Source organism: Schistocerca nitens, chromosome 5 (genome assembly GCF_023898315.1).
Source record: "Schistocerca nitens isolate TAMUIC-IGC-003100 chromosome 5, iqSchNite1.1, whole genome shotgun sequence".
Lineage (NCBI taxonomy): Eukaryota > Metazoa > Arthropoda > Insecta > Orthoptera > Acrididae > Schistocerca > Schistocerca nitens.
The window spans coordinates 293,880,029-293,905,651 of record NC_064618.1 but is presented as its reverse complement, the minus strand read 5'-3'; the positions used below and the strand labels follow the sequence as shown (position 1 = coordinate 293,905,651).

The 25,623-nt window shown below is 39.6% G+C and overlaps 1 protein-coding gene and 1 non-coding gene across 2 annotated transcripts in view; both read left to right on the top strand.

Moving 5' to 3' along the window:
* Nucleotides 1-16,659, top strand: part of LOC126259797 (tetratricopeptide repeat protein 37) — a 195,140-nt gene extending 178,481 nt beyond the window's left edge. The window contains exons 17-20 of the mRNA XM_049956819.1: nucleotides 10,215-10,368; nucleotides 10,501-10,675; nucleotides 10,767-10,952; nucleotides 16,088-16,659. Coding sequence (XP_049812776.1) covers nucleotides 10,215-10,368; nucleotides 10,501-10,675; nucleotides 10,767-10,952; nucleotides 16,088-16,384 — 812 coding nt within the window. The 3' untranslated portion in view covers nucleotides 16,385-16,659. The remainder of the gene's footprint in view (nucleotides 1-10,214; nucleotides 10,369-10,500; nucleotides 10,676-10,766; nucleotides 10,953-16,087) is intronic.
* On the top strand, nucleotides 11,618-11,690 carry Trnav-cac (transfer RNA valine (anticodon CAC)). Its single transcript has one exon. It is a non-coding gene; the product is annotated as a tRNA-Val (tRNA).
* Nucleotides 16,660-25,623: the final 8,964 nt, after the last annotated feature.

The window sequence follows — 25,623 nt, the reverse complement described above, 5'->3', positions numbered from 1 at the left end:
TGAAACTGGAGGCTTTGAAAAGATTACAAAAAGGATAATCATTTAAAAAAAACTTGTTGTTGAGTATGGAGTTGGTGAAGTGATGGTTGGAGATTGGCATAGAAACAGAGGAAAAAAAAAAAAAAGAAACGAGTGAAGCTTTGTGCATTTGGTTTACTCAACAAAGACAAAAAGGAAATCCAATTTCAGGACCTATTGTGCAAAGAAAAGCTATATTTTTTAGAAATGAGATAAAGGAAGTTGAGGACAATTTTACTGCAAGTTCAGGATGGTAGGATAGGTGGAAGAAGCTATACAGCTGAAGGCAGCATGAAATTTACGGTGAAAAACTTTCTGCAGCTTCTTAAACTGTTACACTGCTTTGTGAAGGATTAAGAAAAAATATGGAAGAAGGAAATCTTAATCCTGATCAACTGTGTAACTGTTATGAAACAGGGCTAGATTATAAAATGCTTCTATATAAAACTCTAGTCTCAAAAGAAGAAAAATCTGCACCAAGCTACAAAAAACATAAAGAGAGTTTAACAGTTCTTGCTGCATTTAACGCAGGTGGAGACTGTAAATTGAAGGTGCTGGTAATAGTGAAGTCTGCTAAGCTTAAAGCTTTAAAAATATTACTGCCTCTGCACTGCCTGTTACATATGTCCACCAGAAATCTGTTTGGATTGACAGAAATATTTTTAAGAAGTGGTTTTTCAAAGATTTTGTTCCAGAGACCAAAAGATATCTAAAGAAAAAGTACTTGCCTTCCAAAGCAATCTTAACGGTTGATAATGCTGTTCACATCCTGATGAGGAAGAATTGCAGTGTGACGTTATTTCGTTATTTGCGCGTTGTTCTTACTCGCTAACATGACGATTTTAATGCAGCCTGTGGACCAAGGTATTTTACAATGCTGGAAGAGAGAGAGAGAGAGAGAGAGAGAGAGAGAGAGAGAGAAGTATCATTGGCATTTGTTTCTGACACTTCTACAAACAACAGAAGGTGAAGGAGCCATCAAAGAATTTCTGAAAATAAACAAACAAAAACCTATGATAAAAGTCGTAGTTTACTGGATAGGTGATTTGTCGATTCATGGGCTGAAATAAAGGCGGAGACACTAAAAAAAGTCTTAGAACCCGATTTTGCAGAATGAAACATAACCTACAGTACAGACTGAGATTACCTACCATTGGTAGTACTGATTGAAAAGCTTGCTTGATGTGGAAATGTGAATGTGAGTGGTGTTTCAGAATGAATGAACAGTGACAAATGATTTGAAGTGACTAATGTTGCCGTTGTTGAAATGATCAGTGAATCCACTGAAGGTAGTGATGACGAGGAATCACCTGAAGAAATTGTACTGGTGGTTTGCAGTGCAAGATCTGGCATTACTTTATATTGAGCAGCAAACTGAAGCATTTCCAACTGACACCATGCTTCTTAGAAGATGGGATGACATTGCTGCTAAAAAATGACTTTCTGTTTTAAAACAAAGGACTGTGGGCAATTTCTTTAAAATTTAACTTACATTTTTGTAACTTGCAAATGTGTGCTTGTCTATGTACATATAACACAGGGATGTACTATATTGTTATTTATTTATTTATTTTTAGCATTATTGCACTTTTTAAACATTTATTCATGATTTACCCATTTATTTAGTGATATTTCCGTATTTTCCAAATTTGTGACTGCAGATGCAGAAATAATTGCAGGGGAGCCCCAGGGAAGTGTGTTGGAACCATTGCTGTTAATGTTGTATATTAATGACCTATCAGGCTTTTTTCAGATGATGTAATTATCTATAATGATGTACTATCTGAAAGAAGCTGCATAAATATTCAATCAGATCTTAATAAAATTTCAGTGTCATGCAGAGATTGGCAACTTGCTCTAAATGTTCAGAAAGGTAAAGTTTTGGACTTCACAAAATGCAAAAAATGTAGTATCCTATGACAATAATATCACTGAGTCACTATTGGAATCGGCCAACTGATACAAATACCTTGGTGTAACACTTTGTAGGGATATGAAATGGAATGATCACATAGGCTGTCATGGGTAAAGCAGGTGGTAGGTTTTGATTTATTGATAGAATACTGGGGAAGTGTAATCAGTCTATTTAGGAGATTGCCTACAAATCACTTTGTGTTGCCCATCCTAGAATATTGCTCAAGTGTGTGGGACTCGTACCACATAGGACTAACAGGGGATATTGAACATGTACAAAGAGGGGCAGCATGAATGGTCACAGGTTTGTTTGATCCATGGGAGTGTGTCATAGAGATTCAAACCCACAACCTTCTGTACACTATCCATTACACCATGCAACCCGTCTATGGAATACTATTTTTTTGAAAGCCTTTGTGCGTCATGCAAAAGTCTGAACTTTGTTTTCTTCAGTTACTCCCAAATGAGGGCCCAGCAGTGCAAGTAGCTGCAGGGTGCAATACTGGGGATCATAACGTACATCACTAAATAGATGGTTTCAAAAAGTTGATCTCACCACTGGGGACCTGTTCTTTTAAATGTTGGCAATGATTAAATTATTATTTGTACAAAATCGTAACTGGCCACTTTGACATTTGTTCCTGTTCCCCAGACCATGTTTTACCACTATTTTTTCTTGTCTTTGTTTTCCTACTGTCAATTCCAGTCACCCATCACAGCTAAATTTTCATCTTCCTTTAGTATCTGGATAATTTCTTGTATCTCATCTTACATTCCTTCAATCATCTGTGAGCCTAATAGGCATATACTTTGTAGACTTGTACTACTGTGGTTGGTGTTGGCTGTGTGTCTATTGACTACAATAATGCATTCACTTTTCTGCTTGTATAACTTACCTCCAATACTATTTTATTATTTATTATTGGATCTACTCCTGCATGAATCCGCTTGTTTTGTGATTGTAATCCTGTACTCTCCTAATCAGAAATCATGTTCTTCCTGCCACCATACTTCACTGTATTTAACTCCTTTCTAGCCACTTCCCATTCTAAATTCTCTACTCCACCTGTCCGATTAAAGGCTGTAACATTTGACACTCCAACCTATAAACGTCAGTTTTGTTTTTGCTGATGACAACATACTCCTAAGTAGTCCTGCCTGGAGATCTGAATGGGGGGGGGGGGGGGGGGTAATTTTACCTCTGGGATATTTTATCAAGAGCTTGCTATCCTCCTTAAGCCATATAGCAGAGTTGCATGCCCTTGGAAAGAATAATGCCTGTAGTTTTCCCACAGTTTCAACCTTTTACAGTAGCAACACAGCAAAATCATGTTGGCTAAATGTTACAATGCCAGATCAGCCTATCATCCAGACTTGTCACTGCAGCTACTGAAAAGACTGCTGCCTCTCTTCAGGAACCATAGGTTAGTCTGGTCTCTCCACAGATACTTATCAGTTGTGGTTGAACCTATGGTATGGCTATACGAGGTGTGGCTATAAAAAAGTGGGACCTTTGCTGAAAAACATTTTATTTCAAAAACATATGTGTTTAGTTATTGTCACCTTCAATCTACACCCCTCCTCTAAGCCTACAACACTCCATTCGAATTTTCCACTGATAGGAACAAGACTGGAAGTCTTCATCTGTGATTTCCTTGCTGAGCTTTCTCTTTCAGTGCTTCAGTGGACCAAAACCTTGTTCCTTTTAATGCAGATTTGATTATGGCGGATAGATAAAAGTCACAGGATCAGGCAAATGAGGTGAGTGGTTTATCACTGAGATGCTGTACTGTGCTTGAAACTTCTTATCAGACAATGTGGTATGAGCAGGTGCATTGTCTTGATGCAGAACCCATGACTTGTTCTCCCACAATTATGGTCTTTTTTTTCATATTTGCTCATGGAGTTGAGCAAGAACTTCACAGTAGTGATGTTGATTAATAGTTTGATCTTCAGGAACCCAGTGAAGACACACATTTCCATGTATCTGAAAAAAAAAAACAATCATTGCTGCCTTGAATCTTGATTTGCTCATTCGATCATTTTTTGCTCTCAGTGAAGATGGGCCCTTCCAGATGCATGGTAAGTTAAAAAACAAAGATTCATCACATGTTACCATGCTTTCCAAGAAATTAGGATCATTTTCAATGGTATTTAAAGTGTTAATACAAATATTTTATGAGCCTCTTTCTGTTTGATTGTGAGAATCGTCAGCACCAATTTTGCACACACTTTTCCAATATTAAATTCATTACGTGAAATTTGCCTTACACATTCTTTGTTTTGTCAATTTCTGCAGTTTCAGCAAGTGATCAAATACCGTTAGTTAGGTCAAATCAGATTACCTACTTTTTTTTATTTTTTCATCCATTTTTTATATTGGATGGCGTCCGGGTGTGTGCCATCTTCTGTGTGTCCATTGCCATTTTGGAAGTACTTGAACCACTCAAAAACTCACGTACATGATCAACAATCTTTGACATACACTTCTGTCAGTAACAGGTAGCTTTAAGTAGCAGTTTTTCTAATGCGTCAATTTGTTGCTCTATTATTACGATTATCATTTTCCCAGCAAAACAAATGATTGCCACGGCCACATGATTTGTTTACGGACACCAGGGATATACTATATTCTATTGAGAAGGCTTCACACTTAATAGTTATTGGTTGTTCGTCTTTGGCGCACATATACTTGCTCTGTGACAGCATCAATCCCATTTTTTTGTAGCCACATTGTCACACCAAGGCCAGTGGTTCACCAGAGAAATTTAACTCTCTATTATTGATATACATTACCACATCAAATGTTCTGAATGTGCTTATTTTAGAATGCCATCCTGGTGAGCCTGATGCAACAAAGTAAATATTATTGACTGATTGTAGAAGTTGAATCTAAAACTCACAGTTATTCCATAAAATATCACTAAAAACATTGTTATCATGTCATACAAAGGAGTAATATGCAGGGAAGAACAAAAGCAAATCCAAATAACAGCTCCTAAAACTTGGGTCATGGAACTGTAGCTGTGTCTGTCTGGGCTAATGGTCGCCTGCTGGTAGTGTGATGAATTGTGATTTATTACTCTCGTAACATACACTTACAAATCGTGATTATGGTACAGGAGACATGTCAAATATTACAAACTAAAATGTAATGTTAATTTTTAAAACTATATTCAGTCTATGTAGCAGTATCTATATTTTCTTATTTTCCAGCATAGGTAAATATCTTTCTTGATGATGGACAGTTTTTTTACCCCCCACACTATAATGCTAATTTGCGGTTGGATTCTGCTCAAATTATCAGTTCATCTTCCATTAACTCTTCTAATGAGTAATAACATTTGTGTATAAGAATTTCATCTAACTTCTTTTTTAGTATCCCTAGTTCCATGTTTAGAATGTTTTTGCCTTTAAGTTTGTTGTAGACTTTCATGCTCATATATTGTGCGGTCTGAGCATATAATTTCAATCTATGGGCAGGAAGCATAAAATTATCATTATTCCTTGTATTGAATGGATGATCAAATTGGTTTTTAATGAACAATTCCAGTTTGTTGTGTAAAAATATCATTAGCTCGTATATGTATAGGGAGGGGACAGTCAAAATTTTTAGTTTCTGTAATAATGTACGACATGATTCTCTTTGCTGTGCAGTGTACATATTTCTGATAATTTTCTTCTGGTGCTTCAGTACACGAGATATATTATTAATTTCCTGGTCTTTTGACTGTTTGGTTCTGAATTGAATCAAGTTTGTTTTTGATATGTTAAGCTTCAGTCCATTTAACTGGAACAATGACTCTAGCCTGTCTAATGTACCAGTGACTCTATCAGGAAGCGTTTCTGTTTCTCCTCTTTCTATCAAGACAAACATGTCATCAGCAAACAGAACGGATGGTGAATTTATGTTTAATGGCAAGTCGTTGACATACAATAGAAAGAGAATTCGACCGAGGATTGAACCTTGTGGGACACCCTGTGTTATTGTTTTCCAGTCTGAATGATAATTTACACCATTTGAAGAGATGATTGTTCTTTGTTTTCTATTAGATAAGTAAGAAGTAAGCCATTGAAGTACTTGCACCCTTAATCCCATATTTTTCTAGTTTGTGGATTAGCAAGGAATGATTTACGGAATCGAAAGCCTTTGTCGGGTTGCAGAAAATTCTGGTTACTTTACTGTTTTTGTGTAGAGCTGTGCTAATTTTTTCTATGAAATTGTTTATGGCATCTGTTGTATTTTTCCCATGCTGGAAGACAAACTGATTGCACAAAATAATTCAATTAAGTTTTGGATTTGGATAGCAGCTACTTTCTCGAAAATTTTTGACGGCACTGGAAGGAGAGAGAGAGGACGATAATTCCCCATATCTTCTCTTGACCCTTTCTTAAAAAGTGGTTTTATTTCCACGTATTTTAATGATTCTGGGAAACAATCTTCTTCAAATTATATGTTGATTAATTCAGCTAGTTGAGGACTTACTATTTTGTACACTGATTTAATTACTTTCGCAGGTATCCCATCCCAACCCACTGAATTTTTATTTTTTAGCGATAATATAATGTCTTCTATTTCTTTCATTGTAATATTTCTAAATTTCATGGGAGGTATATTTTTTTGATCAAGCCCATATGGACATACATTTTTATTGTAATTTGTAACATTTACGTTTGATTTTGTCACATTGAAAAAGAATTCACTGAAGTGATCCGATATCTGAGCAGGATTTACAATGGTGGTGTTTTCATGCTTTATTTTACAAATTTCATGGCTGCCAACTTAAACGCCCAATTCTGATTTAACAACAGACCGCACTGCTTTTGATTTATTCTTATGATATGATTTAGTTTGCTGTTAAACATTTGTTTTGTACCTTTACAACATTTTTGAAAACATTTTTATAATGCTTCACATATTCAATAAAAGCTAGATCTTTGTTATATTTCAGCTCTTTATGCAGCTGCCGTTTCCTAGCACTAGAAATTTTTATTCCTTCTGTTATCCAAGTTAGTTTACTTATCACTTTGGTGTTGGCACACTTAGGTGGAAAGATTTCATTGAATACAAGAAGGAAGCAGGTTAGGAATTTTTGAAAGTTTTCATTAATCGGCTTGTTATTGTTACATTGTCAGTCTGTCTCTCTTAACCTGTCCTGGAATACAGTTAAATTTTCTGAGACGAAATTTCTTTTAAAGTACTTAGGCTTATTTTTAAGTGAGATTTCTGTGTTTATTTTTGCCATTTCAATAAACAGTGCTTTATGATCAGACATTCCTACGTCAAAGCAAAATTTATGAACATCTTCAAATACATAATTTGTCAGAATGTTATCAATGCTGGTTGCTGACTGGGCATTTTCTCTGGTGTATTCTAAGAAGTTTGGTTTGAAGCCGGATTTTTTTTATTAGGTCAGTGAATTTGTCAGCTTCATGGCGTTCACTTAAGACATTGATGGTGAAGTCAGCTGCTGTTACTGCTTTTTTCTTTTTTTCTTTAATTGGGCTTTTGAGTATATTTTCTAATTTGTATAGGAAGTTGTTCGTTATTTGATTTCCCGGGATTCTGTAAATGGAAATTACAATAATATCTATATGTACACGTTCTACCCAGCAACTTTCAAAGATACATTTCTCATTCAAATGCTCAAACTCATTCCTTATTTTAAACGTTATGTTAGAATGAACAAGTATACATGAGCCTCCATGTTGTTTATTTTGTCTACAGTAGCTAGTAGCTACGGTGAAGTTTCGGATTTTATTTAGAAATTTTAGAGTGTCAACCAATGTTGATTCAGATATACAATTTTTAAAAATTTGCAGTCAGTCAGAAATATTTGCAATTCATCTATTTTACATGTGCTATTCAAGGAGTTCGAGTTTAGACCATTTATATTGTAATGTGTGATATACATGGTTCCAGATTTATTTATTACTGTCGGTAGATTTTCATTTTTATTCATTTCCCTTTTTAGCACTTTTTAAGATGTGGCATACATCAATAAACATTTTACTAAGCAATTTGGAGCCTAGCCTGTTTAGATGAAGGCCATCTATCCCCAGGCATTTGTTACACAAGAACTTGTTGGGGTCTATAAATATTGGTATGTGGTAGTGACCATTTTACAGAAATGCCAAGTATCTCAGCAGATTTGCCTTCTACACTAGAATTCCCATCTAAACAGGAGGAGGAACCTCGCTTTTGAACTGAATGTATAGCACTTGAAAATAATTGGGTTAAAGCTTACCTGGAGAAATTTTAGCTCCTAGAGCAATTAATGACCATTATACAAGTAACTGGATAGATTAAAAAATCCACTCACCAAGTGACAGCAGGAGAATACACATATAAAAAATATTGTAGTCCACAAGCTTTCAGAGCCAGTGGCTCTTTCTTGTGGCAGAAATGTTGACAGGGAAGGAAGAGGAGCGAAGAAAAAGGACTGTTGAGGTTTAGGAAATGGGGTAGAGTTTGAAAAAGTCCCTCAGAACTCCGAGTCAGGGGAGACTTAACAGATAAGATGAGAAGGAAACACTGATTGTTGGGAACGCACCAGATGAGATTTGCGAAACCTGAGAGCTTAAAGATGGAAGATAGGGTTATATGCAAGACAGAAATTACTGCTAAAATATCGTGCATGATTAAATTTCACTTGATTCTATTCCGAATCCCATGTCATTTTCCTTGACATTAATCTTGTTCTCATCGAAGGTCAGCTACACACTTCTGTTCACATTAAACCTACTAACAAACACCAGTACTTATGTTTTGACAGTTGCCATCTTTCTATGTCAAACATTGGCATTGGCATTTGTAGCAAACATGCAGATTTTACAGCAGTATACCTCAGCCTTCACTGTATGTAATAACCCCACAAGCCTAGTTCAAATCAGATTTTGTGGGTCATCACATCTGATCCTGGTGCCACTGATCTCTCCAAAAGCAGCTTAGAAGTACACCATGTATTACTCAGTATTATCCTAGTCTTGAATTTATCTCCCTAAAATCATGCCCTGAAATGAGGTCCATTTTGTTTGAGATTTTGCCCACCACACCTAGAATAGCTTTCTGTCGCCCTCTGATCCCCATGATATCTATGTCAGACCATATGCTGCTCCTGTGCCCATCTCCCTACCCTATGGCTCCTACCCCTGTGACCCTCCCACTGCAAAACTTGCCCTATGCACCATCACCTATATCAGCCCTGTAACTGGCAAAACATGTACTATCAAAGGGAAAGTCACCTATGATATGACACATCATATACCTGCTGTTATGTGAACACTTGGCCTTTTACATCAGCATGACTACTACCAAGTTATCATTTAGGATGAATGGGCATAAAACAAGGATGTGTAGTGACAACACACAATATCCTGTTACAGAACGTGCTCTACAACATGACAGTCATGGCCTTGTTGCTTGTTTCACCACACTTGTCATCTGAATTCTTCCCTCAGACATCCGTTTCTCAGAACTCCACAGGTGCAAATGGGTGCTACAGCAAGTCCTTGGTTCTTGCCACCCACCTGGCCTTAATTTATGTCAATTTCTTCAGACTCAGCATTTCTTCACAGTAACTATTACTCTCTTCACTCCCTGTTAGTTTTCTACATCTATCTTTTGCCGTCCCCCTTACATATTACCTTATCTTCCATCTTTAAGCTCTCAGGTTTTTAAATCTCGTTCAGTGCAGTCCCCGCCAATCAGCCTTTCGTTGTCATCCCATCCGGTAAGTCTCCCCTATGTGTGGTTCTGGACAACTTTTCCAAACTGAAAAGTTTTACCCTCTTTCTAAATGTCACCAGTCATTTTCCTTCACCTCTCTTCCATGCCCCTCCACCCTTCTGCCAGGAGGAGCAGCCACTGGTCCCGATAGCTTGTAAAGGTAATACCTTTTGTATGTGTTTTCTCCTTTCTTTAATAAATGACCAATATATGAATGACAATAGGAGAGGTTTTGAACTACCTCCCACTGATATGCTGAAGGACAATGTACAGGGAAGGGACCTTCTTACTGGTGAAAATGTAAATAGTGGGTTGACTTACCATAACAGACATATATGTGTACTTAAACATACAGTAAAAGTACTTGCTATTACTACACATAGCCGAGGAAAAGTATTAATGAAAAAGATATATTTCCTGCCTACTATGGAAATTTATTATGTGTGAAAGTATTTAAAATTTATAAAATGCATTCTGTAATTGAAAATAAAGTTGTTTTTAACTGCAAGCCATGTCACTATATTTCTGTTAATCTCTTTTGTAATGGTTTCAGCTGAAAAATATGAGGAATCATATGAAACGTATGAAAGTGTCCTTCATTGGCTTGCTTCTGACGATGGACTGAAATCTCATGTTCTTGTTGCTATGGCAACAATGGCTTATAAATTCCAGGGAGTTGAAGACTCAAAGACATTGCTATTACAAAGGTAAACACTTTTTCCCTGAGAAATATATACCTAGGGGAGGGTGAAAATTTGAATTTTTCTCACACCACATAGATACAAATTTCAGGAAGTTTTACATTAAAATTTTAAATAATAATACCCTGTTTGTTGCAGTGCACAACTAAAACCACCATCAGTTGAAGGATATTTTGCTTTATGTGCTCTTGGAATGCTCAATGAAGATCTAAACTTGACAGAAGTTGTTCTAAAGGAACTTGTTAGTTATGATGATGATCCAAATTATGTTATGCATATTGCAGTTTTCAGAGCATATATGCATTTTATTCAGGTAAAGTAAGACACTTACAACTACCACAGCTGTCTTTTGTAGTGACAAAAATATGCAGTCATTTTTTTAATTGAAAATGTAAATGTTTCAGAGACGCACAGTTGAATCGAAGCGCAGCCTGAGTGGTGCCGTTCATCGTCATCCTGGTGAAGCATCACTGTGGCTGTCTCTTGCCCTGATGTTGCTGCATCTTTATCCTCGTTGCAATCCTGCCGGAGCTGCACAGTGTGCACAGGTTGCACTCAGTCTTGGTCGTGGAAGCATGGATGTTTCTAAGGTCAGTTGACAAAGGTGTGATAAGTTTATTGGTACACTTGGGTACAAAAGTTTTTAACTGTAGAACAATATTGTCTGTTCAATTACAGAAATCTGCCAATTTCCACTCCACCAGACTTCCCTCCTTGTACAAAATCTTGCAGTTATCCACCCTTCATGTTTCCTTGGATGGTATCATCCACCAAGCCAGCTTCAGACTGCAGCAACTTAACAGACTTCACTTCAAAAAGCTATCACACCATCTCCTAAATTACCTCAACAGTGGTGTTTCCCTTCCTGTCCCTCTGCAGTTCCCCAAACATCCACACCTTCAACCACCACGCCTCTCGTACAAAATGAGCTTGGCCAACCTCTGTAACATCTCGCAGCCTACACCACTGCCTCCCAGACCAATAGTAACTCGTAATGACAAGGACCAGTCACAACACTACAGTGTTCTCAACCTCTCATCTAAAGCTCTCTCCCCCTCCTGAATTAACTGTACTATCCAAGAGTCTCACTTTCAGCCTTAATCTGCTATTTAATCATGGTGCTTTGGTGAAGGACCTAGTTTCCTTTACACTTAATATCAACTGGAAATATCACTTTGCAGCCCAATCCCAAAACCTTTACAACAGCAAACCTGGCATTAAGCACTGCCTCGAACAGTTCTGACCACGATCACCGAGCGAGGTGGTGCAGTGGTTAGCACACTGGACTCACATTCGGGAGGACGACGGTTCAATCCCGTCTTTGGCCATCCTGATTTAGGTTTTCCGTGATTTCCCTAAATCGCTTCAGGCAAATGCCGGGATGGTTCCTTTGAAAGGGCACGGCCGATTTCCTTCCCCATCCTTCCCTCACCCAAGCTTGCGCTCCATCTCTAATGACCTCGTTGTCAACAGGACGTTAAACACTAATATCCTCCTCCTCCTCCTCCAACCACGATCCAACTTGATCCACCACAGTTAACTGAAAATTATCCCTTCCAAGCTTTCCTGACATCCAGCATTGCTTCACAACCCTTCCTCAGGTTCCTACAACATGACCCTAACCTGCAGAACTCCAGGCTCTGTGTTCACTAAAAGTTGCTGACTCAATAATTAACCGCCCAGCAGACAAAGATCTACTGCTGTGGTAGTTGAATGACAGGAGTATGTTAGTGAAGGTCTACGCCAGCTGTCTGACACGTCTGTACACAGCATCCGCCATCAAGATCCTATCCTTGTGATTCAAACTGACCAGCAGTCACTCTTAAAAGCCTCACGCCCCTCACAAGGGCTTACACTGCAGTCCATAGAATTCCTTACCCCACTGAAACCACACAGCCACAACTTTTACCTTCTTCCCTTACCTTCTTCCTAAGTTCCGCAAACCCAATCATCTTGGCCACCCTATAGTTGCCGACTTCAAAGCACCCACCAAACATATATCTGCCTTAGTTGAGCAACCCCTGGAACCCGTAGTAAAAGATACCAACCATTTCCTAGAGCATCTGGAATCTGTGCCCATCCCACTCCCACCACATACCTTGTTTGTTACCATTGATACCATCGCCCTCTATACCAACGGCCCCCATGTACATGACATTGTGTGCTGCCGAACATTTCCTCAGTCAGCACCCACCTGATTCCAAACCTATGACATCCTTCTTTCTCACCTTAATTAACTTTCGCCTTTGAGGGTCAGACATACAGACAAATCAGGGGTACGACCATGGGAACCAGGATGGCTCCTATCTATGCCAAAGTTTTCATGGGTCACTTGGAGGGGCTTTCCTGGAATCCAAAAGCCTTCAGCTTGTGGTTTGGTTTAAATACATTGATGACATCTTTGCCGTATCGACTCATGGTGAGGTTAAAATTCCTGGAATCTGTAAATACCTTCTCCCAATTAAATTTCACATAGTCATATTCCAAATCCCTTGCCACTTCCCTTGATATTGATCTCATCCTCACTGAAGGCCAGCTACAAACTATTGTCCATGTTAAACCTACTAACAAACAACAGTACTTAAATTTTCACATTTGCCATTCTTTCCATCTCAAACGTTCCCTCCCAAATAGCCATGGCATTCGAGGCAAACAAATTTGTTCAGATGCACACTCTTTACAGCAATACACCCCATTCTCACCCACTAGCCTAGTTCAAAAGCAAATTTTCTGGGCCATCACATCTGGTACTGCTGATCCCTGTAAAGACAACTTCAGAGCACACCACTTGTCACTCAGTATCCTGGTCTTGAATCTATTAATCAGGTACTTCGACAAGGCCATGACTTCCTAAAATCATGTCCTGAAATGAGATCCATTCTGTCTGAGATTTTTGCCCAACACACGTAAAATAGCTTTCCGTCGCTCTCCCAATCTCCGCATTATCCTTGCAGGCCCTATGCTCCTTCTGCACCCATCTCCCTACCCTACGACTCCTACGCCTGTGACTGTCCCCGCTGCAAGACTTGCCCTATGCACCCTTCTACCACCACCTATACCAGCCTCTTAACTGGCAAAATGTGTACTATCAAATGGAGCGCCATCCATGAAATGACATGTCATATACCGGCTGTTATGTAAACACAGTTAGTCCTTTTGCATTGGCATAACTACCACCCAGTCACCAGTCAGAATGAATGGGCGTAGCAGAGGGGTGTATACCAGCAACAAACAACATGACAGTCATTATCTTGGTGCCTGTTTCACCACAAATGCCATCTGGATTCTTCCCCCAGACACTAGTTTCTCAGAACTCCACTGGTGGTGTCCGCAGCTTGTGGTCTCGCGGTCGCGTTCTCACTTCCCGAGCACGGGGTCCCTGGTTTGATTCCCGGTGGGGTCAGGGATTTTCACCTGCCTCGAGATGACTGAGTGTTTGTGCTGTCCTCATCATTTTATCATCATTCCTGAAAGTGGCGAGTTTGGGCTGAGCAAAGGTTGGGAATTTGTACGGGTGCAGATAATCACGCAGTTGAGCACCCCCACAAACCAATCATCATCATCATCATCATCATCATCATCATCATCATCCACTGGTGGTAACTAGTGCTACAACATGTCCTTGGTTCTCACCACCCGCCTGGCCTTAATTTATGTTGATTCCTCCCATCTCAGCATTTCTTCACAGTAACTACTCCTTCCTTCATTTTTTATTTTCAGACCTGTCTAATTTTTGCCTTCCCTCCTCCCACCACTGTTACATATAGTGCACTTAGCTTTTCACTCTTAGTGGCTGGTGCACAGTGTTTTAGTAGTAATCTCTATCTTGTATTTTACCCTGTCTTCCACCTTTAAGCTCTGAGGTTCTCAAATCTCATCCTGTGCAGTCCCCAACAGTCAGTCATTCCGTTTCATCCCATCCGGTAATTCTCCCCTGACCTGCGATTCTGGGTGTCCTTGCCAAAATAATATACCCCTTTTCCTATACCTCTCCAGTCCCTTTTCTTCACCTCTCATCCTTCTCCTTCAGCTCTTCTTCTGGCAGAAGGAGCAACTGGCTCTGAAAGCTTTCATAAGTTAAACCTACCTACCTACCCCCCCCCCCCTCCCACTCTCTCTCTCTCTCTCTCTCTCTCTCTCTCTCTCTCTCTCTCTCTCTCTCTGTGTGTGTGTGTGTGTGTGTGTGTGTGTGGGGGGGGGGGGGGGGGGAGAATTATTTAGTTTCTGTAACAGCATATAAAAATTTAACAGGACATAGAGGATGCTGAACAATTTGAGGCAGCGAACCTGGGGTCAACGAAGCCACCTTGAGAAGACAATAGGAATAAAACCACATTACTGTGGATTTCTTTTATTTATATTAGTTACTGTTAACTGCAAATGTCATCATTGAAACAGTGATGGTATTTGTACTGTATCTTACAAAATGCCTGAAACTGACAGCCATCATCAATGCATGGATGACATCGGCGAACAAGATTCTGAAACACCTTGACAAATATTGGTGTGTTTTGTATCACATCACAGGCAGCTACAATTCTAGCAACTAATTCCATATCCGTAGCCACTAGGGTCTCACACACAAGTGACTTTAAATATTCCCATAGGAAATAATCAAGGGGATTCAAGTCAGGTGATCTCACAGGCCAGGGAATAGAACCTCCCTTTCCAATCCAGCGACCAGGAAATACCACATTGAGATTTGGGACAGACATCTACACTGAAGTGAGGCAGTGTACTCTCATGTTGCTGTTTCATAGCACATTTTGTCATGGGACAATGTAAATATGATGCAAAAGAGCCACCTTACGCACAATTAGAGTAAACAAAACTAGCATCATGACTTCCTAGTAATCAGGCTCATTCCCCTTGCTTCCTTGCGTGAAATAGAGAACGTACATACAAATAAACATTGCAATATGTGTAAACTTGCATGCAAGTTAGTTGTATATACACTGGAAAATGGCAATGCTAGGCAAAGTGGTAGACAAGTCTACTTCCATATCTCCTTAAGCTGGCTTCTCCGAACCCAGGTTCCCTGCATCAAATTGTTCAGTGGAGCATTCTCTATGTCCTGTTACACTTTTGCCCACTCTTACGGAGACAGCATATGTATATAACAATGAAAACAATCAATTATTGACAAAATTATTGAATTGGATAGATAAAAAATTTACTCACCAAGCGGCGGCAGAACACACACATAAAAAACTATCGTAATTGGCAACCGTATGGGATGAGAAGGAAAGACTGACTGTTGGGGACTGCATTGGACGAGATTTGAAAATCTCGTCTGATGCAGTCCCCAATAATGTCTTTCCTTCTCATCGTGTACAGTAAGTCTCTGCTGACCCATGGTTCTGGATGACTTTCCCAAAAGCTACCCCTTTTTTTAGACCTCTCCAGTTCTTTTCCTTCGCCCTTCTTTCTTCCCCTTCAACCCTTCTACTTGAAGAAGGAGCCACTGGCTTGCCAATTACAACAGTCTTTTATGTGTGTTCTGCCGCTGCTTATTTATCTATTTAAATTATTTTACACACACACACCACACACACACACACACACACACACACACACACACACACACACACACAGAGAGAGAGAGAGAGAGAGAGAGAGAGAGAGAGAACTGGATACTGGAAGCAGTTTTTGTAGATTGGACACAATCCTCATGTGACCAAATATGTTGTGAAATGACAATTACTGAACAATTTTCTTGTTTCAGGTCATGTCGTTGGTGAGCTTAAGCCACTTACTTTCCGGAAAAGCTAAAGCAAGTCTAAGTAGCTCACAGAAAGCAGTCCACATGTTTCCTGACATACCTGAAAACTGGGTAGTGCTTATAGCATCATTTTTACCATGGTGCATTTTGAGCAGCTCTTGTCAGAGCTTGCACTGGATGAAGCAGTTAATAGGACATGTTCGCCGAAAAATGGAAGCATCAAGGCAAATGAACAAGTGGCTCAGTAGCCATGAGCGCAAGGTCACACTGCTTGCTGAGGAGTGCGCAGCCAAAGCATAGGCTTGGTATCTGTCTTCCAAATGAATTGTGATAAAAGGTGGTGCTTTAACTTTTTTGTTAGATGAGTATACTGTAAGAAGCTGAAGTGCACTTTGAAGAAAACACCAATGTTTAAAAGAAAGAAGACTGAAACTCTTTATTTATGCAGTACAAGCATTTAATATCAAATGTTTTATGAATGTACTTTAATAAAGACCTTTGTCTAAGCCACTACCTATACAAGAAGTATTTTATTGCTGATGACTAAAGCAAAATAAAGAGTGATTGAAATAGCACTGACCTTTTTAAGACATGATCCCAACCATTGGTTTTTACTACTTGGCATGAGGTGATGAATATTTTTAAGGAGAACTATGCATGTCTTATCAGTTGGACCAATCAATATTAGTGTAAGACACAAAGAAATGCTGCCCAGTTTGAGGCGCCATGTCATGGATCGCGCGGCCCTTCCCGCTGGAGGTTCGACTCCTCTCTTGGGCATGGGGGCGTGTGGCGTTCTTAGCGTAAGTTAGTTTAAATAGTGTGTCAGTCTAGGGACTGATGACCTCAGCAGTTTTGTCCCTAAGGAATTCACGCACATTTGAACACACACAAATTCCTCCCAGAGTCTAAACAATTAAAATTCTATTAGGTCATCTGTCAAAGCATTCACAACATAATACCACAGTTTGAAGCAGTGCTAAAAGGCAGCAGAACGCTTTACTACTAGATACAGAAACCTGGCTAACACTCATTATTGATAGTAGTGAAATTTTTGGGGTAAATTTAAGCGTATACCAAAAGGATGGACAAATGAGAAACAGAGGAAGATTATTTGGACGAGATTAAGTATCAAGGTTGGGCATAAACTTGTAATTGGGTCCTTCTTCAACCACCAGACTTGTTTCCAAATGGAACAGCAAACTTCAAAGAGAACCTCAACTCATTAATAAAAATGTCCCACAGTCACACCGCTGTCATTACAATATCTTGTAGATGTGGTACTGCTGCAGCTTGCAATATATGCATATATTTTCAGCATCATATCATAATTGAAGAAAACTTAAATATATCCACCATCAAATGAGAAAACTAAAAGTTTTATAAGTGGCAGGCATGACAAGATCCTGCAGTATAATATCAAATACTTCCTCTGACAGGTACTTCAAACAAACAATTCAGAACCACTCTCATGTTGGAAATATATTATGTCTCATGGCAACAAATAGACTTGACCCCTTTGAAGACAGCCATGTTGAAACTGGTCTCAGTGTCCATCAGGCAGTTGAAGCAACAATGATTACTAAAGTGTGTATTTATATATGACACTGACACTGGCAAGATATTGCTCGCAGAGATTCCAAGACTTTTGAGAATGTTTTAATATATTTATTTCATGTGATATAATTGGAAATTAATAATTTTATGATTTTTTTCCTTTACTTGTATGGCACATTTTTGATTGCACTGACTTAGAAGGTTAGCTTTTTTGGAACCAAAGGACCATAGACCTCAGTATGTAACATAAATTTCAACTTGATATGTCTGCCTGTTCCTCAGAAAAAGGGTCTTCAGTAGTTGAACAGACAGACGGATAAACAACAGAGTGATGCTGTAAGGATTCTGTTTTTACCAACTGAGATGCAGAACCTTAAAAAGGCAGAAAGATTTAAAAGTTCAGTAAGCTATATAAAGAGACAGTTTCGACATATTTCAAAGAGTAATTCAAACATTCAGTTCTGGACAGGAGCATGTACAGGGACAATGGCTAATAATATTTCCATCAAGAGGACAGTGCAGAAGGCCATAGCAGACTCTTATCAAAAGATCTCTCACAAAAAACAAAGAGATACTGGCCGTATGTGCAGACTATTAGTGGTACCAAAATTAGTAAACAGACACATTCATGGATGACAGAGAAATTGAGATTACTTAGTACATCTACATCTACGTGATTACTCTGTTACTCACAATAAAGTGCCTGGCAGAGGGTTCAGTGAACCACGTTCAAGCTGCCTCTCTACCGTTCCACTCTCAAACAGCGTGCGGGAAAAATGAGCACTTAAATTTTTCAGTGTGAGCCCCGATTTCTTTTATTTTACAGTGATGATCATTTATCCCTATGTAGGTGGGTGCCAACAGAATGTTTTATTGCCACTCCAGTTCACATATCGTGTGTGGCACTATCTCCCATATTTCACAATAATACAAAACGAGCTGCCCTTCTTTGAACTTTTTTGGTGTCATCCATCAGTCCCACCTGATGTGGATCCCACTCTGCACAGCAATACTCCAGAATAGGGCAGAGAAGCTTGGTGTAAGCAGTCTCTTTAGAAGATCTGTTGCACCTTCTAAATGTTCACCAATGAATCGCAGTCTGCTCTACCCACAACATTATCTGTGTGATCATTGCAATTTAGGTTATTTGTAACTATAATCCCTAAGCATTTAGTTGAATTTACAGCCTTTAAATTTGTGTGACTTATCACGTAATCGAAATTTAGTGGATTTTAGTACTCATGTGAATAACTTCACACTTTTCTTTATTCAGGTCAGTTGCCACTTTTCACACCATACAGATATCTTATCTAAATCACTTTCCAATTCGTTTTGGCCGTTTGATGACTTTACAAGATGGTGTAAATGACAGCATCATCTACAAACAATCTAAGACATTTGATTTGATTTTGACAGGGAAGCTAAAACAGCTTTGGTCTAACCCGCCACTGCCCGCACCAAAACAGAGTTTATTGTACAGTATCACTTCCTGTATATCTAGTAAAGCCAATGAATGCTCTTAAATAGTGCAAGGAGTCCCTTTACCAGTTTTTTGTTAGACACAATTTCTTCAGGTCTAGTTGTCCCAAAAAATTTGTTTCTCTTGCTTTCCAATGCTGTGTATTCGAAGATTATGTGTGATGCAGTTTTTTCACCCTCATCACAGATCCTACATTTAGGATCTTCTTCCATTATACCCATTGTATGTAGGTGTTTTTTGAAATTCCCGTGGCTGGTCATCAGTCCAGTCATGAGTTTAATCTCTTTACTGTTCAGTCCCAGGATAACAAGGCTTAGGCATCATTACCTTACCATGTTTTTGTTTATAGACCTCGGTCCAGTATTCTACATTCTGTCTCCTAAGCCAGTTCTGTAGTTCTAGTTTGATCATAGCCTTGGTGATTGTCAGGATAGGTTCTGATCCAATGAATTGAGTCATTGCCCTGGCCAAACTGTCGGCTTGTTCATTGCCACAGATCCCTGTGTGGCCAGGGACCCACACTAGGTTTACCCTATTGCTCCTGCCTAGCTCCACCAGACCTCTGTGGCATTCTGCAACAATCTTAGATCTTGTTGCGGTAGCTGCCAATGATGTCAGGGCTGCCTTTGTCTGAATAGATATAGATGCTATGGTCCTTGTAGCACCTGCACATATTCTCCTCCACACATGCCCTGATTGCAGTAATTTCAGCTTGGAATACTGAGGCCAGTTTTCCTAGAGAGATGATACCCCTCCAGTCTTGGCTGAACCCCGTACACCCCTGCCCCAGCGCCTTGGTCTGATTTCAAACCATCAGCGAACCAAACAATGTCCCCCATACAGTGTTGAACTGTTTTTTCCCCACTGCTCCCCACTTCCAATTATTATATTGTAAGGCTTGTTGAAACAGTTGGTAGTTGCTATATAGTCGTCTGGCATTTCCCCAGCCATTCCTATATTTATCTCACTCTCTATCTTAGTGTGTGATTCTGGGTATCCCAATGAGATCCAGTTTTTACAAGTTTTAAGATGGTATGCACCAGCTGCTGCCCCCACCTTGACCCAAAGGTGCAGTGGAGGCATGTCCAGCATGGCTTCCATCCCAGCAGTTGGTGTGCAGCTAATTCTGCCTGTTATGGCTAAGCAGGCCAGTCTCTGCACCTTAGAAAGCTCCTTAGCTGCAACCTGCTGTTCTACCTTCTTCTACCACACTACGACCCCATAGGAAATCCTAAGTCTAACCACTGTGGTGCATATCCAGTCCATACCTCTGGAGCTTAGGCCCCAGTTTTTGCCACAAGTCCTTCTGGTACTCACTAGAGTACCTTTTGCCTTTGAGCAGATGCTCTTAATGGAGGGGTCCATGGTAGTTTCTCATCTAAGGTTACCCCTAGATATTTCACTACCCCCCTTCACAGGTAAAGTTTCATCGAAGGGCTTTTGATTTCAACTTGAGTGTTGGATGTGCCTCTTCGTGAATGGCACCACAACAGTCTTCTTAGGATTAACCCATAGGTCCTGTTTAATGCACCAGTCTTGCACAATGTCAAATGCACCTTGTGCCATCTAAGACAGTTACTCAGATTGTCTCGTATTTCATTAATATAGATCAGGAACAACAGAGGGCCTATAACACTTTCTTGGGGAATGCAGGATATTACTTCTGTTTTACTTGATGACTTTCCGTCTATTACTTTGAACTGTGACCTTTCTGACAAGAAATTACGAATCCAGTTGCCAACTGAGACAATATTCCATAGGCATGCAGTTTGGTTAGAAGATGCTTGTGAGGAATGGTGTTGAAAGCCTTCTGGAAATCTAAAAATTTGGAATCAATTTGACATCCCTTGTCGATAGCACTCATTACTTCATGAGTATAAAGAGCTAGTTGTGTTTCGCAAGAACAATATTTTCTAAATCCATGCTGACTGTGTCAATAAATCTTTTTGTTCTAGGTAATTCATAATGTTCGAATACGGTATATGTTCCAAAGCCGTACTGCAAATCGACATTAGTGATACGGGCCTGTAATTCAGTGGATTACTCATACTTCCGATTTGGGTATTGGAGTGACTTCAGCAGTTTTTCAGTCTTTAGGTATGGATCTTTCTGTGAGCGAGCTGTTGTATATAATTGCTAAATATGGAGCTATTCTATCACCATACTCTGGAAGGAACCTGACTGGTATACAATCTGTACTGGAGGCCTTGCCTTCATTTTCAATTTCAATGATTTAAGCTGCTTTGCGACACTGAGGATATCTACTTCTATGTTTCTCATCTTGGCAATTGTTCTTGACTGTATTTCAGGAATATTTACTTTGTCTTTGGTGAAGGAGTTTCAGAAAACCGTGTTTAATGCCTCTGCCTTAGTGGCACTGTCATCAGTGACTTTGCTGTTGTTATCATGCAGTGAAGGTATTGATTGCGTCTTGCCACTGGTGTGCTTTATCTATGACCAGAATCTCTTTGGGTCTTCTACCAGATTCCAAGACAGAATTTCGATGTGAAAATTGTTAAAATCTTTTTGCATTGGAGTACATGCTGTATTTTGAACTTCTGCAAAATTTTTTCCAATCTTGGGGATTTGCATTCTTTTAAATTTGGCATACGTTTTTCGTTGCTTCTGCAACAGCGATCTGACCCATATTGTATTCCGTGGGGGATCAGTATCATCACTTATTAACTTATGTCTTATATATCTCTCAATTGCCGTCAATACTCTCTCTTTGAAATCATTCCATATCTTTTCTACACTTACCTGATCAGATCGGAAGGAGCGAAGACTGTCTCTTAAAAAGGCATTAAGAGCATTTTTATCAGCTTTTTTAAATAGATGTACTTTACGTTTCTTTTTGATGGTTGTGGGTGTTACAGTATTGAGCCTAGCAGCAATTGCCTTGTGGTCGCTAATCTCTGTATCTGTCATGATACTCCCTATTTGTCTAAGATTATTTGTTGCTAAGAGGTCAAGTATGCTTTCGCAAACATTTACGCATTGAGTGGGCTCATGAATTAATTGTTCAAAATAATTTTCTGAGAAAGCATTCAGTACAATTTCGGATGACATTTTATGCCTGCCGCTGGCTTTAAATGTATAATTTTTCCAGCATATAGAGGGTAGATTGAAGTCACAATTGTATGAGTGGGGTACCTATTTGAAATGAGACTAAAGTTTTCTTTGAACTGTTCAAAGGGGGTCGGTAAAACGATCCAATTAATAGTTTAGTCCAATTTTCAAGTATAGCCTCTACCTGTACTATTTTGCAGGAACTATCTACTTCAATTTCACTACAAGATAAACCACTTCTTACAGAAATAAATTCTCCTCAACCAACAATACTTAATATGTGCTTTCTGAATACTGTTAGATCGGTTGAAAAAATTTCAGCTGAACTTATTTCCGGCTTTAGCCAGCTTTCCATACCTACAACTATTTGAGCTTCAGTGCTTTCTATTAGGGCTTGGAGCTCTGGTTCTTTCCCAACACAGCTATGACAATTTACAACTGCAATACCGATCATTTCTACAACTACCTTACTGTGTTTTACCTGCCCCCTTTTAGACAGAAGCCCTTTCTGTAGTTTCCTGAAACCCTCTAACCTAAAAAAACTGCCAAGTCCCTTCTACACATACTCCGCTACCCGTGTAGCCAGCTCCTGTGTGTAGTGGACTCCTGAGCTATTGAGCAGAACCTGGAAACCCACCACCTGATGGCACAAGTCAAGGGATCTGTAGCCTACAGAACTGCCTCAGCCTCTGCTTCAGACCCTCCAATCGGCTCTGTACCAATGGACCACAGTCGGTTCTATTGAAGATGTCTGCTTGTGTCTGTATATGTGTGGATGGATATGTGTGTGTGTGCGAGTGTATACCCGTCCTTTTTTCCCCCTAAGGTAAGTCTTTCCGCTCCCGGGATTGGAATGACTCCTTACCCTCTCCCTTAAAACCCACATCCTTTCGTCTTTCCCTCTCCTTCCCTCTTTCCTGACGAAGCAACCGTTGGTTGCGAATGCTAGAATTTTGTGTGTATGTTTGTGTTTGTTTGTGTTTGTTTGTGTGTGTATTGACCTGCCAGCGCTTTCGTTTGGTAAGTCACATCATCTTTGTTTTTAGATATATTTTTCCCACGTGGAATGTTTCCCTCTATTATATTAATAACAAACGAATGGCATACTCGGCTTATTAGCAGCAGGAATTCAAAGTGCTCTCTCACTGATGGTCTAACCGACACTGAGCTACAATAACCAAAACAAACAAAAGTATGTATGATACAAGGGTCGCTAACAACGGTGATACTGTATGCTACACTGTTATTAAAATAAAAGGCTGTGCATAGTAAGCACTCGAACATGCAAGAAATTACAAAAATAAACTAGTAACTACACAGGTATCTGTAAATAAGTCTCTCCTGTTTGAAGCCTGTAAGAATATATAACAAACGAATGGTGTACTTGCATTATTAGCAGCAGGAACTTGAGGTGTTCTCTCACTGACGGTCTAACCAACAGTAAAGCAGAGGTAGAAACCCTGAATCTTATTTTGAATGTTCCTGTACAAAGTAAGATACAGAAGAACTGCTCCAGTTTAATTCTTGCAGCATACTAAGATGAGGTATATAGCTGTTAGTGTCAGTGGTGTTGGGAAACAGCTGAAGTTGTTGAAAATGACCACGGCTCTGTGGCCTGATAGGATCCCTTTCACATTCTATACTGGATTTGCAGCTGACTTCACTCCCATTTTAACCATAATATACCATAGCCCCCTTGAACAAAAACGTGTTTTCAGTAATTGGAGGAAAACAAAGGTCACACCACTCTACAAGAAAAGTGGCAGAAGTGGTAACCAAACCTACAATCAATATCATTGATGCCCATCTGCTGTAGAATATATTCTGAGGTCAGACATAATGAAGTACCTCAAACAGAATGATCTGCTTCACACCAGCCAATACAAATTTCAAAAACATTGATCATATTTGACCCAACTTGCACTTTTCTCGCATGACATCCTGAAAGACATGGAAAAAGGCAATTGGGTGGTTGCAGCAGCCTTCACTTCTAAAACGCATTTGAATCAGTACCAAACCAATGTTTATTAACTAAAGTATGGCTGTATGGATCATCAAACAAAATTCGTGGTTGGGTTTTTGGTAGGGAGGTCACAGTATGTTATCGGGTATGGAGAATCATTGATAGAACTAGAAGTACCCTAGGCATGCCCCATAGAAATATTATTGGGACCCTTTCTGATTGTGTTGTTTATTAGTGACCTGACAGGCAATATTGAAAGTAGTCCCAGACTTTTTACCAATGACGCAGTTATCTACAGTGCTATCAATTAAAATAACATCAGAAAGGGTAGAAAATAAAAAAAAATTATTTTTTTTGTATGTAAACAATATAGTAGAGAGAATATATGATTAAATTTGTTGGTGATTTGAGAAGTATACAGGGTGCAAAATTTAGTACACAAAGCTGCCACCTCTGGCAGCAACAACAGATCTAACCCAGCTGGGTATCGAGTCTAATTGAGCTTGAATGACAGGTTCGAGTCTGTCATTCTATGCTGACAGAAGTAGACGTAACCCTAGGCATGCCCCAAGGAAGTATTATCAGGTCCCTTCCACAGATTTCATCAAAAAGTATTGGCTGGCGAGTGGTGGTGTGCCAGTCTTGCGGAAACCTGTAACCAAATACTACAGTGAGCGAGAGATCTGGGGAATGAGGTCTGCAGGGCAATAGTCATACACTTGTATAGTGGCAGCAGCAACAACAACATGCAGTCTTGCATTATCTTGTCGAAGATAATGTCATAGAGACCTCAATGACAAGGCACAGCTATGAGTCTCAACATGTCAGAAATGTAATGTAAGCTGTCCAAATTACCAGCTACACAGACCAGAGGAGATTCTGTTGTGTACTGAATGAAACCTCATACCATCTCATTAAGGGTTGGACTCCTATGATGATGATGAATGCAATAGATGGCAGCATTCGTTCCACAAGTAGAAACATCCGTCATGATGCTGTGCACAAAATTAGGACTCGTCCGAAAATTCGTGGTGCCATTCCTGTGTCCAGTGCTGTCACTCAGCACATCACTGTTGGCACACCTTTTCGTGGAAACCGAACAAGGTGGCACAGTGGTTAGCACACTGGACTCGCATTTGGAAGAACAATGGTTCAAACCCATGTGCAACCATTCTGATTTAGGTTTTCTGTGATTTCCCTAAATCACTTCAGGCAAATGCTGGGATGGTTCCTTCGAAAGGGCATGGCCGACTTCCTTCCCCATCCTTCCCTAATCTGATGGGACTGATGACCTCGCTGTTTGGTCCCCTCCCCCAAGTCAACATATCTTAGTGGAAGCCACAACAATGATCACCATGCGACAGTCTATGGTACTTCGCATATCATTCCACTGTTCATGTGGATACTTGTATTGCTGCAAACATTATTATTTTCAGTATCAATGTACAAGGCTGTATGATCCTACAGTAG